This window comes from Procambarus clarkii, chromosome 10 (assembly GCF_040958095.1).
Source record: "Procambarus clarkii isolate CNS0578487 chromosome 10, FALCON_Pclarkii_2.0, whole genome shotgun sequence".
Lineage (NCBI taxonomy): Eukaryota > Metazoa > Arthropoda > Malacostraca > Decapoda > Cambaridae > Procambarus > Procambarus clarkii.
Window position 1 is genome coordinate 39,887,049 of NC_091159.1, and position 12,500 is coordinate 39,899,548.

General features: G+C 44.6%; 1 protein-coding gene across 1 annotated transcript in view; it reads left to right on the forward strand.

Annotated features, from left to right (window-relative positions):
- The window catches only part of LOC123745520 (uncharacterized), an 88,674-nt gene that overhangs the window by 12,507 nt on the left and 63,667 nt on the right, over positions 1-12,500 (forward strand). Inside the window, exon 2 of the mRNA XM_069321907.1 lies at positions 8,946-9,140. Coding sequence (XP_069178008.1) covers positions 8,946-9,140 — 195 coding nt within the window. The remainder of the gene's footprint in view (positions 1-8,945; positions 9,141-12,500) is intronic.

Consider the following 12,500-nt stretch of genomic DNA (forward strand, 5'->3'; position numbering starts at 1 on the left):
CGCCTAACCTACCGAGTCTGACGCATAGACAAGTATGTATCTGTGAGCCGTTACTTTTCATAATAGGTTGTATTTGTAACGATGGTTACCATAACGTAAAAAAAAGACCTACCTCCCTACACCTTGTTTCATTACTTTTCACCAACTTTAATAGCCATTGCCACACCATTCTTCCAGTTTGTCCAGGTCAGCATGCAACCTCTTGTAATCTTCCTCTGTTTTAATCATTCTCATCATTTTTGTGCCATCAACAAACTTCGTGAGGAATGTGTAGTCCCTCTGGAAGAACATTTACTCATATCCTACCAGGAAGAGGATAGATCCAAGTACTGACCCCTGTGGGACTCCGCTGGTGATACCTCGCCACTCTGAGAGCTCACTCCTCCCAGTGACTCGCTGTCTTCTGTTGCTTAGGTGCTCCCTTATCCACTGAGACACCTTACCTGTCACTCCCGACTGCTTCTCCAGCTTGTGCACTAGTCTCACGTGTGGCTTGTGGGGTAAACCTTGTCATGGGCTGACCACTGCTGGTCTCTGGTTGGTCAATGATTAGCCACTGGCTGGTAGATGGCTTGCATCGACCAAGCCAAGCTGGTTGATGGCTTGCTGCTGGCTAGTCAATGGTCACTGGCTGGTCGCTGGCTGGTCGCTAGCTGGTCACTGGCAGGCCACTAGTTGATCACTAGCTGGTCAGTAACTGGTTGCTAGCTGGTCACTGGCTGATCACTGGCTGATCACTAACTGGTCACTAGCTGGTCGCTACCTTGTCACTAGCTGGTCGTTAGCTGGTCACTGGCTGGCCATTAGTAGATCACTAGCTGGTCAGTAACTGGTTGCTAGCTGGTCGCTGGCTGATCACTAACTGGTCACTAGCTGGTCGCTGGCTGGTCACTAGCTGGTCACTAGCTGGTCGCTAGTTGGTCACTGGTTGATCACTAGCTGGTCGCTGGTTGGTCACTAGCTGGTCACTAGCTGGTCATTAGCTGGTCGCTGGTTGGTCACTAGCTGGTCACTGGCTGGTCACTGGCTGGTCACTAGCTGGTCACTGGCTGGTCGCTGGCTGGTCGCTGGCTGATCACTAACTGGTCACTAGCTGGTCGCTACCTTGTCACTAGCTGGTCGTTAGCTGGTCACTGGCTGGTCATTAGTTGATCACTAGCTGGTCAGTAACTGGTTGCTAGCTGGTCGCTGGCTGATCACTAACTGGTCACTAGCTGGTCGCTGGATGGTCACTGGGCTTGTCGCTGGCTGGTCTCTGGTTGGTCGCTGACTGGTCGAAGGCTGATCACAGGTCAAGGAGGGGGGGGGGGGGAGGGAAGCGGGATTTTGTGATGATCCTGTGCGATGCTCCTTTTTACTGTTCATCCTTTTTTCTCACAATTTACTTTATTATCTTCCTATAATTCTTGCTCTCTTTTTTCTGTCTCTTTGCTGTCTGTCTGTCCACGCACCACCGTCAAGCAAGCGACTGTCTGCCTCGAAGCTCCAGCAACATTTTTTACGGAATTAACGAAATGAAATAAATTATTCAGAAGAAATTCTAATCTGGAATTCTGCAGAGAAATGTTGCAATATCTAAATGTACGCATGTGTGTGAGAATGTGCACATGTGCGTATTGCTACATCAGTGGATGTGCTCACGTGTGTATATACTCACCTAATTGTGCTTGCGGGGATTGAGCTCTGGCTCTTTGGTCCCGCCTCTCAACTGTCAATCAACTGGTGTACAGGTTCCTGAGCCTACTGGGCTCTATCATATCTACACTTGAAACTGTGTATGGAGTCAGCCTCCACCACATCACTGCCTAATGCATTCCATCTGTTAACTACTCTGACACTGAAATGTCTACATATACACATGTAGGTGAACTTTGTGGATTCGTATTCACATCTGTGTATAGTTGTGCAGGTAGACATAATGAAAGAATAATTCAATAAGTGGCTATTAATATTTAACTGAAGAAAGTGTAAAGTAATGAAGTTGGGTTCAGGGACCAGGAGGCCGAACACAAGGTATCAAATAAGAGAGGAAATCTGCCCTGAATCACGCAGGAACAAATATTTAGTTGTTGATGTCATGCCAAGTGTGTCACCAGAAGCCCCACACCAAACAGATATCTTAAGCTATATTTCCCAGGTTGGCAAACTTAAGAATTGGCAACAACGAGACCTTCATAATCTTGTAACTCACGTATGTCAGAACAGTTCTGAAATATTGAGCTCCAGCATGGAATCCTTTTCTTGTTAAAAAAACAAAATTAATTTAGAGAAAATCTAACGATATCCGCAGACTAGTCACAGGTATCTTGATAAGTGTTCAGGTGGTGTGATAATGAGGTTGGTGTGTCTATCTAACCGTTTTACCCTGAGAACAGGCTTCTGGATAGTTATCTAGATATTTGTGATGGTCTGAAAGCATATGATGGGTTCCAATAATAGTCTACTTATAAGCTGGCAAATGAACTTTTGTCATTAACAAAGAATATTCTCAAGTTATAACCGTATTGTATTATAAATCGACGGTTTAAAATATATATAGTGTATAGTTAACTCCTTTTCTTTGATATGCGCTATATACACTGTGTATATATATATATATTTTATTAAATATGACCGAAAAAGTAAGATTAATAATTCTAACACGAATTTTCTCAATCTTTCGTACATTATGCTTCACTGTTGGAGGTAAATCAAAAATCACTTCTCCAAAATTCATTTTTATTTCTAGTCTGACGCGACACGGGCGCGTTTCGTAAAACTTATTACATTTTCAAAGACTTCACAAATACACAACTGATTAGAACTTGCGTTTCCCTGATTTTATATCTACATTTGAGTAAGGTGGGAAGGGTGATGTGGCATTACATTTGAGTGAGGTGGGAAGGATGATGTGGCATTAGAGGATATTAATAGGGTATTAAAAGTATCAACACAAGACAGAACACGAAACAATGGATATTGAATAGAAGTGTTTGTAGAAAGCCTATTGGTCCATATTTCTTGATGCTTCTATATTGGAGCGGAGTCTTGAGGTGGGTAGAATATAGTTGTGCAATAATTGGCTGTTGATTGCTGGTGTTGACTTCTTGATGTGTAGTGCCTCGCAAACGTCAAGCCGCCTGCTATCGCTGTATCTATCGATGATTTCTGTGTTGTTTACTAGGATTTCTCTGGCGATGGTTTGGTTATGGGAAGAGATTATATGTTCCTTAATGGAGCCCTGTTGTTTATGCATCGTTAAACGCCTAGAAAGAGATGTTGTTGTCTTGCCTATATACTGGGTTTTTTGGAGCTTACAGTCCCCAAGTGGGCATTTGAAGGCATAGACGACGTTAGTCTCTTTTAAAGCGTTCTGTTTCGTGTCTGGAGAGTTTCTCATGAGTAGGCTGGCCGTTTTTCTGGTTTTATAGTAAATCGTCAGTTGTATCCTCTGATTTTTGTCTGTAGGGATAACGTTTCTATTAACAATATCTTTCAGGACCCTTTCCTCTGTTTTATGAGCTGTAAAACAGAGGAAAGGGTCCTGAAAGATATTGTTAATAGAAACGTTATCCCTACAGACAAAAATCAGAGGATACAACTGACGATTTACTATAAAACCAGAAAAACGGCCAGCCTACTCATGAGAAACTCTCCAGACACGAAACAGAACGCTTTAAAAGAGACTAACGTCGTCTATGCCTTCAAATGCCCACTTGGGGACTGCAAGCTCCAAAAAACCCAGTATATAGGCAAGACAACAACATCTCTTTCTAGGCGTTTAACGATGCATAAACAACAGGGCTCCATTAAGGAACATATAATCTCTTCCCATAACCAAACCATCGCCAGAGAAATCCTAGTAAACAACACAGAAATCATCGATAGATACAGCGATAGCAGGCGGCTTGACGTTTGCGAGGCACTACACATCAAGAAGTCAACACCAGCAATCAACAGCCAATTATTGCACAACTATATTCTACCCACCTCAAGACTCCGCTCCAATATAGAAGCATCAAGAAATATGGACCAATAGGCTTTCTACAAACACTTCTATTCAATATCCATTGTTTCGTGTTCTGTCTTGTGTTGATACTTTTAATACCCTATTAATATCCTCTAATGCCACATCATCCTTCCCACCTCACTCAAATGTAATGCCACATCACCCTTCCCACCTTACTCAAATGTAGATATAAAATCAGGGAAACGCAAGTTCTAATCAGTTGTGTATTTGTGAAGTCTTTGAAAATGTAATAAGTTTTACGAAACGCGCCCGTGTCGCGTCAGACTAGAAATAAAAATGAATTTTGGAGAAGTGATTTTTGATTTACCTCCAACAGTGAAGCATAATGTACGAAAGATTGAGAAAATTCGTGTTAGAATTATTAATCTTACTTTTTCGGTCATATTTAATAAAATATGTCTACAGGAAAGACTGCTACCAAAATATACTAATATATATATATATATATATATATATATATATATATATATATGTATATATATATATATATATATATATATATATATATATATATATATATATATATATGTATATATATATATATATATATATATATATATAAACTACTAAACAAATAAAATAATGTTTTGTAGTGATTACCACGTGGGTACAAATTCCTGAGGGCAGGTGGTGTGATCCAGGTGGTGCGAGAGTGAGGTTGACTTCTCCAGCTGATCACTTTACTCCGAGAACGGGTTCCGATATTTTGTTTATAAACGCCATGGCTGTGGACAAAACCATCTATTACTGTGAAATTGACTTTATGTTGGATCGCGTGACCCAACGTTCACAAAACACGAAGATTTGCTGCATTTGGTTCTACTCACTGATGGCTGGAGTGAAAGCCGCGTACTATACTTTGAGGTACTCTAGCGAGTACTTCATCACAGGTTGGGGTGCCACATGGCCTTCCCGGCTTGGTGCCTTCATTTGATTATTACTTACTTCATCACAGGTTGTGTCCCTGTTTCTCCATCACTTCCACCAACACGTCTTCCTCTCGACCCTCCTCCTCCAACACCACATGTACACGCTGAGGAGACAAGGGGGAATTATCTCGGAATAAGAGGCTATACAACATCTTCACAAAAGAACCAAGGTGGAGACCCGAGTAGTGAGATGGGAAGGTGTTGAGAAGATGACACAGAGATAATAGTCTCGCCACAAGAGAATATAAATCTGGAAGAAGTAGATGTGGCAAGATCAGCGGCGCAGCCTTAGCATCACCGTGGCTGCTGAAGCAGGCTGCAGCTAGCAGCCTACTTTTAGCAGGCTTCCTAACTTATGTTTAAAAGAAAAGTCATGCCTGGCAAACTTAATATAGTTCTATGACAACGTAACTAAAATACAACAGGAAAATGAAGGTTGGGCAGATTATAGTTTCCTGGAGTGTCAGAGTTCAGAGTGTCAGAAGGCATTTGATAATGTCCGTTATGAAAGGCTAGTACGTGTACTAAAGCAGCACCCTGGGAAGACAATGACATGAGTAAGGGAGTACCTGAAGGACAGAAAACAAAGACCCACACTAAAAGAAGGCTTTGATCTGGAGGGATGTAACAAGTGAGGTCCCCGAAGGCTCGGTACAAAGACCACTGCTGCGCCGGATGTATGGGAATGACCAACCCGAGGGCGCGAGCTGGTACATGAAAATGTTTGCTGACGATGCGGAAATAATGAGGAGTATAACACCGTGGAGGACTGAAGAAAGTTTCGGAACACTTTAAAACACTCCAGAAGTAATCAAACAGATGGTTGCAGGAATTAAATCTCACCAAATGCAACGTAAGAAAGATAGAAGAGAGAAAAGGGACAGGAGGAATTTGAAAGAGAAATTAAATTTGAGAGTGAATACAATTCCACCACTAACACCGGAATATCTTAGCCTGTACGGCTGGTCAACAAGGCGAATGATCTGAAAGAAGAAGCGGTGGAAGCCACCTCCATCCACAATTTTAAAGCTGCATTCGACAAAGAATTCCAACATTAGAATCATCAAATTCCAACACTACAAGTACAACAAGGTCAGCAGGCGGGGCATAAAGTGGTAGACTTCACCTCCCGTAGTCACTGATAGGTAAGTATCCTTCTCCTTGTGGTCACCTCCTCTTGGATCACCCGCCCCCCTCCTCTGCTCTTGACCCCCTCTTCATATTGACCCCACTATTCCTGTAGACCCCGCTCGTCTTCCTAAACAAACCCAAAAGAAACAACACAAACCCGTTGTCCTAGATAATTTTTTTTTACAGGTATTGAAGGTGTTTTGTGAAGCGGTGTCGCAAAGTGTGGGTGTGGGGGGGGTGTGGGGGGGTAGGAGAAGGTGTGCCCAGGTGGGGCTGAAGACACACGGTAATCACCACCTTCCAGAGGAGAGGAAAAAGTTGGGTACATGTAAAAAATGTGATCTTTAAGACGTTGATGACTATTGATCCCGCCACCTTCCAAGGGGAGGGGGAGGGGGGGGAGGAGGGGGAGGGGGAGGGGGAGGGGGAGGGGGAGGGGGAGGGGGAGGGGGAGGGGGAGGGGGGGAGGGAGGGGTGAGTCCATGTTTGAGGTGATATTTCAGTCAGTGGAAGACACTTAGCGCGTCTCCTCCGCCAGTAATATATCAGGGAGCCACAGGTGGCTCATTCAGGCGGGACGGGGGCGTGTCCACGGAGGTAGTAATTCAATCGTATTGCCTTCACCTCTCTCATTAACTGACAAATGTTTCTCAGATATTGTATACTTACCTTCAGCAGGGAACACTTATGTTCAGCAGGGAACTGTTACCTTCAGCAAGGAACACTTATCTTCAGCAAGGAACTGTTACCTTCAGCAGGGAACAATTACCTTCAGTAAAGAACAATTACCTTCAGTAAAGAACAATTACCTTCAGCAAGGAACAATTACCTTCAGCAAGGAACAATTACCTTCAGTAAAGAACAATTACCTTCAGTAAAGAACAATTACCTTCAGCAAGGAACACTTACCTTCAGCAAGGAACAATTACCTTCAGCAAGGAACAATTACCTTCAGTAAAGAACAATTACCTTCAGCAAGGAACAATTACCTTCAGTAAAGAACAATTACCTTCAGCAAGGAACAATTACCTTCAGCAAGGAACAATTACCTTCAGCAAGGAACAATTACCTTCAGTAAAGAACAATTACCTTCAGCAAGGAACAATTACCTTCAGTAAAGAACAATTACCTTCAGCAAGGAACAATTACCTTCAGCAAGGAACAATTACCTTCAGTAAAGAACAATTACCTTCAGCAAGGAACAATTACCTTCAGTAAAGAACAATTACCTTCAGCAAGGAACAATTACCTTCAGTAAAGAACAATTACCTTCAGCAAGGAACAATTACCTTCAGTAAAGAACAATTACCTTCAGCAAGGAACAATTACCTTCAGTAAAGAACAATTACCTTCAGCAGGGAACAATTACCTTCAGCAAGGAACAATTACCTTCAGCAAAGAACAATTACCTTCAGTGAGTGACAATTACCTTCAGTTACGCAAGTTACAGTTATTTAATATGAATAATTATAAATTATTTATCCAAACCAGCTATAACAGGAATGTCTGTCGAAGGTTACAGGCCAGACCCTTGGGCTCACTTCTCCAAATTTTAAACTGTAATTGCTGGTGGGTACGTGCCCAACATGGTCGTCGGGTTGGGTGGTTGACGTGAATGATACGGACACCGCTGGGTATCCAACTACTAAATATAAACCTGAGCAAATTAATAAAATATAAATTAATGTAAAATTCTAAGGATACTCGGCAATTATTATCAATCCCAGTCACATGATAATGAGTTATTTCCAATGCTATTTATTAGTTATTATTTTGTTTGTCATTTACTGTTCAGCATATCACGCTGGTAGTGACTATACTTATAATACTTCAAATGGCTATACTTGTCATACTTATAATTATTTATTGCACTTAAAATAACATTATCCGTCATAATTATAACGACTGTACATGTCAAACTTATAAAGACTATACTGATACTTATGAGTGTTTTATTATACTGTACTTATGATTGTATTATACTTATTGTTTATTTTATTATACTTAATGGTTTTATAAGTATGAGTTTATTATAATTATAATGGTTTTATAAGTATGATTTTATTATAATTATAATGAGTGTATATGTATGATTTTATTATAATTTTAATGATTTTATATGTATGATTTTATTATAATTATAATGAGTGTATATGTATGATTTTATTATAATTATAATGATTTTATATGTATGATTTTATTATAATTTTAATGATTTTATATGTATGATTTTATTACAATTATAATGATTATATATGTATGATTTTATTATACTTATAATTGTATTATACTTTTTTTATTTTATTATACTTAATGATTTTGTAAGAATGATTTATTATAATTATAATGATTTTATAAGTATGATTTTATTATACTTATAATGATTGTATTATCATACTTATCATGACTATACTCATACTTATAATGGTTGTATTTATCACACTTATAATGACAGTACTTACCATATTTATAATGCCACTTCTAACCAGGTGTCCCCTGACTCTAGGCACTAACCAAGTGTCCCCTGACTCTAGGGCACTAACCAAGTGTCCCCTGACTCTAGGCACTAACCAAGTGTCCCCTGACTCTAGGGCACTAACCAGGTGTCCCCTGACTCTAGGCACAAACCAAGTGTCCCCTGACTCTAGGGCACTAACCAGGTGTCCCCTGACGCTAGGCACTAACCAGGTGTCCCCTGACTCTAGGGCACTAACCAGGTGTCCCCTGACGCTAGGCACTAACCAGGTGTCCCCTGACTCTAGGGCACTAACCAGGTGTCCCCTGACGCTAGGCACTAACCAGGTGTCCCCTGACTCTAGGGCACTAACCAGGTGTCCCTGACGCTAGGCACTAACCAGGTGTCCCTCCCCCTACAGCTGGGGTGGCGTGTGGAGTGTGTCCCCCCCTCACCAACACCACGACGGTCACCGTCAGTGTTGTGGGGAATGTGACGCTGCTGTCGTGTAATAACCCTACCTTGGTGTTCCCCTCGAGTGACCGCGTCCTGCTGGACGTGTGTGTCGGCACCTCCTGGACAATTCCCCCTCCTCTCCCAGCGTGTATAACCCCATGTAAGTCCCTGCTTCCTCCGCTAACTCCCACAGTGTGGACACTCCCAGGTAAGTCCCTGCTTCCTCCGCTAACTCCCACAGTGTGGACACTCCCAGGTAAGTCCCTGCTTCCTCCGCTAACTCCCACAGTGTGGACACTCCCAGGTAAGTCCCTGCTTCCTCCGCTAACTCCCACAGTGTGGACACTCCCAGGTAAGTCCCTGCTTCCTCCGCTAACACCCACAGTGTGGACACTCCCAGGTAAGTCCCTGCTTCCTCCGCTAACACCCACAGTGTGGACACTCCCAGGTAAGTCCCTGCTTCCTCCGCTAACACCCACAGTGTGGACACTCCCAGGTAAGTCCCTGCTTCCTCCGCTAACTCCCACAGTGTGGACACTCCCAGGTAAGTCCCTGCTTCCTCCGCTAACACCCACAGTGTGGACACTCCCAGGTAAGTCCCTGCTTCCTCCGCCAGCTCTCCGCTGGAGGGGAATATTACCAATATTACATCACTCTGTGTAATGGGGGAAATATGAATATTTTAGTTTTGTAATCAACAATGAAAGATGACATTATCATTAGATTATTTGCCTTCAATAAAAGATTATTAGAACTTACTCACACACACACATGTACTCTGTCTGTCTGTCTGTCTGTTTGTCTGCCTCTCTCTCTCTCTCTCTCTCTCTCTCTCTCTCTCTCTCTCTCTCTCTCTCTCTCTCTCTATCTGATACTTCAGAGAACAAAACAACTGCCAGTAACTCCAGCCCATCTTCCAATGATGATAGTACGTATACCAACTAGTTGTTCAAAAGTACAAAAATAGACTGTTGTACAAGTCCCTGTGTATTGCTGAACTGCCCCAAATGGTCCACGAAAAATGGAAAAGTAACTAAAGTGCCAAATTAGACTATCCAAGGAATAAATAAGCAATCCTGGCCCTAATACACGCTGGCTTAGGCCTAATGTACTACACACATGCGATGTTCTAGGTCTAGGAATGTTTACCTTGGGTTCATGGCTACATTTTGTGGTGTTTAGCAAAAATATTGAACAAAACGTGAACATTGATGGTTTGCAACAGTGCATTGTTGTACGTTACTAATCCAACCACTCCCTCTCATGCACTAATCCAACCACTCACTCTCGTACACTAATCCAACCACTCTCGTGCACTAATCCAACCACTCCCTCTCATGCACTAATCCAACCACTCACTCTCGTACACTAATCCAACCACTCCCTCTCATGTACTAATCCAACTACTCCCTCTCATGCACTAATCCAACCTCTCACTCTCGTGCACTAATCCAACTCATACTCATACACTTATATAATCGCACTGGATGTATATATTTTCTAAATCAAAGCTTTACCAGTTTGAACCCATTGTTCAGCCTTCTCACTTGGGTTTATATATTTCGGATTACCTCCATACCACAGTGATAGATCCCGTTGCTCCAGACAGCAGTAGACCTCCCGTTGCTCCAGACAGCAGTAGATCCTCCCGTTGCTCCAGACAGCAGTAGATCCTCCCGTTGCTCCAGACAGCAGTAGATCCTCCCGTTGCTCCAGACAGCAGTAGATCCTCCCGTTGCTCCAGACAGCAGTAGATCCTCCCGTTGCTCCAGACAGCAGTAGATCCTCCCGTTGCTCCAGACAGCAGTAGATCCTCCTGTTGCTCCAGACAGCAGTATACCCTCCCGTTGCTCCAGACAACAGTAGGACCTCCCGTTGCTCCAGACAGCAATATACCCTCCCGTTGCTCCAGACAGCAGTATACCCTCCCGTTGCTCCAGACAGCAGTATACCCTCCCGTTGCTCCATACAACAGTAGGACCTCCCGTTGCTCCAGACAGCAGTAGACCTCCCGTTGCTCCAGACAGCAGTAGGACCTCCCGTTGCTCCAGACAGCAGTAGACCTCCCGTTGCTCCAGACAGTAGTAGACCTCCCGTTGCTCCAGACAGCAGTAGGACCTCCCGTTGCTCCAGACAGCAGTAGACCTCCTGTTGCTCCAGACAGCAGTAGGACCTCCCGTTGCTCCAGACAGCAGTAGACCTCCCGTTGCTCCAGACAGCAGTAGGACCTCCCGTTGCTCCAGACATCAGTAGGACCTCCCGTTGCTCCAGACAGCAGTAGACCTCCCGTTGCTCCAGACAGCAGTAGAACTCCCGTTGCTCCAGACAACAATATACCCTCCCGTTGCTCCAGAAAGCAGTAGACCTCCCGTTGCTCCAGACAGCAGTAGACCTACCGTTGCTCCAGACAGCAGTAGACCCTCCCGTTGCTCCAGACAGCAGTAGACCCTCCCGTTGCTCCAGACAGCAGTAGACCTCCCGTTGCTCCAGACAGCAGTAGACCTCCCGTTGCTCCAGACAGCAGTAGACCCTCCCATTGCTCCAGACAGCAATAGACCCTCCCGTTGCTCCCGACAGCAGTAGACCTCCCGTTGCTCCAGACAGCAGTAGACCTCCCGTTGCTCCAGACAGCAGTAGACCCTCCCGTTGCTCCAGACAGCAGCAGACCTCCCGTTGCTCCAGACAGCAGTAGACCTACCGTTGCTCCAGACAGCAGTAGACCCTCCCGTTGCTCCAGACAGCAGTAGACCCTTCCGTTGCTCCAGACAGCAGTAGACCTCCCGTTGCTCCAGACAGCAGTAGACCTCCCGTTGCTCCAGACAGCAGTAGACCCTCCCGTTGCTCCAGACAGCAGTAGACCTCCCGTTGCTCCAGACAGCAGTAGACCCTCCCATTGCTCCAGACAGCAGTATACCCTCCCGTTGCTCCATACAACAGTAGGACCTCCCGTTGCTCCAGACAGCAGTAGACCTCCCGTTGCTCCAGACAGCAGTAGGACCTCCCGTTGCTCCAGACAGCAGTAGACCTCCCGTTGCTCCAGACAGTAGTAGACCTCCCGTTGCTCCAGACAGCAGTAGGACCTCCCGTTGCTCCAGACAGCAGTAGACCTCCTGTTGCTCCAGACAGCAGTAGGACCTCCCGTTGCTCCAGACAGCAGTAGACCTCCCGTTGCTCCAGACAGCAGTAGGACCTCCCGTTGCTCCAGACATCAGTAGGACCTCCCGTTGCTCCAGACAGCAGTAGACCTCCCGTTGCTCCAGACAGCAGTAGAACTCCCGTTGCTCCAGACAACAATATACCCTCCCGTTGCTCCAGAAAGCAGTAGACCTCCCGTTGCTCCAGACAGCAGTAGACCTACCGTTGCTCCAGACAGCAGTAGACCTCCCGTTGCTCCAGACAGCAGTAGACCTCCCGTTGCTCCAGACAGCAGTAGACCCTCCCGTTGCTCCAGACACAAGTAGACCTCCCGTTGCTCCAGACAGCAGTAGGCCTCCCGTTGCTCCAGACAGCAGTAGACCTC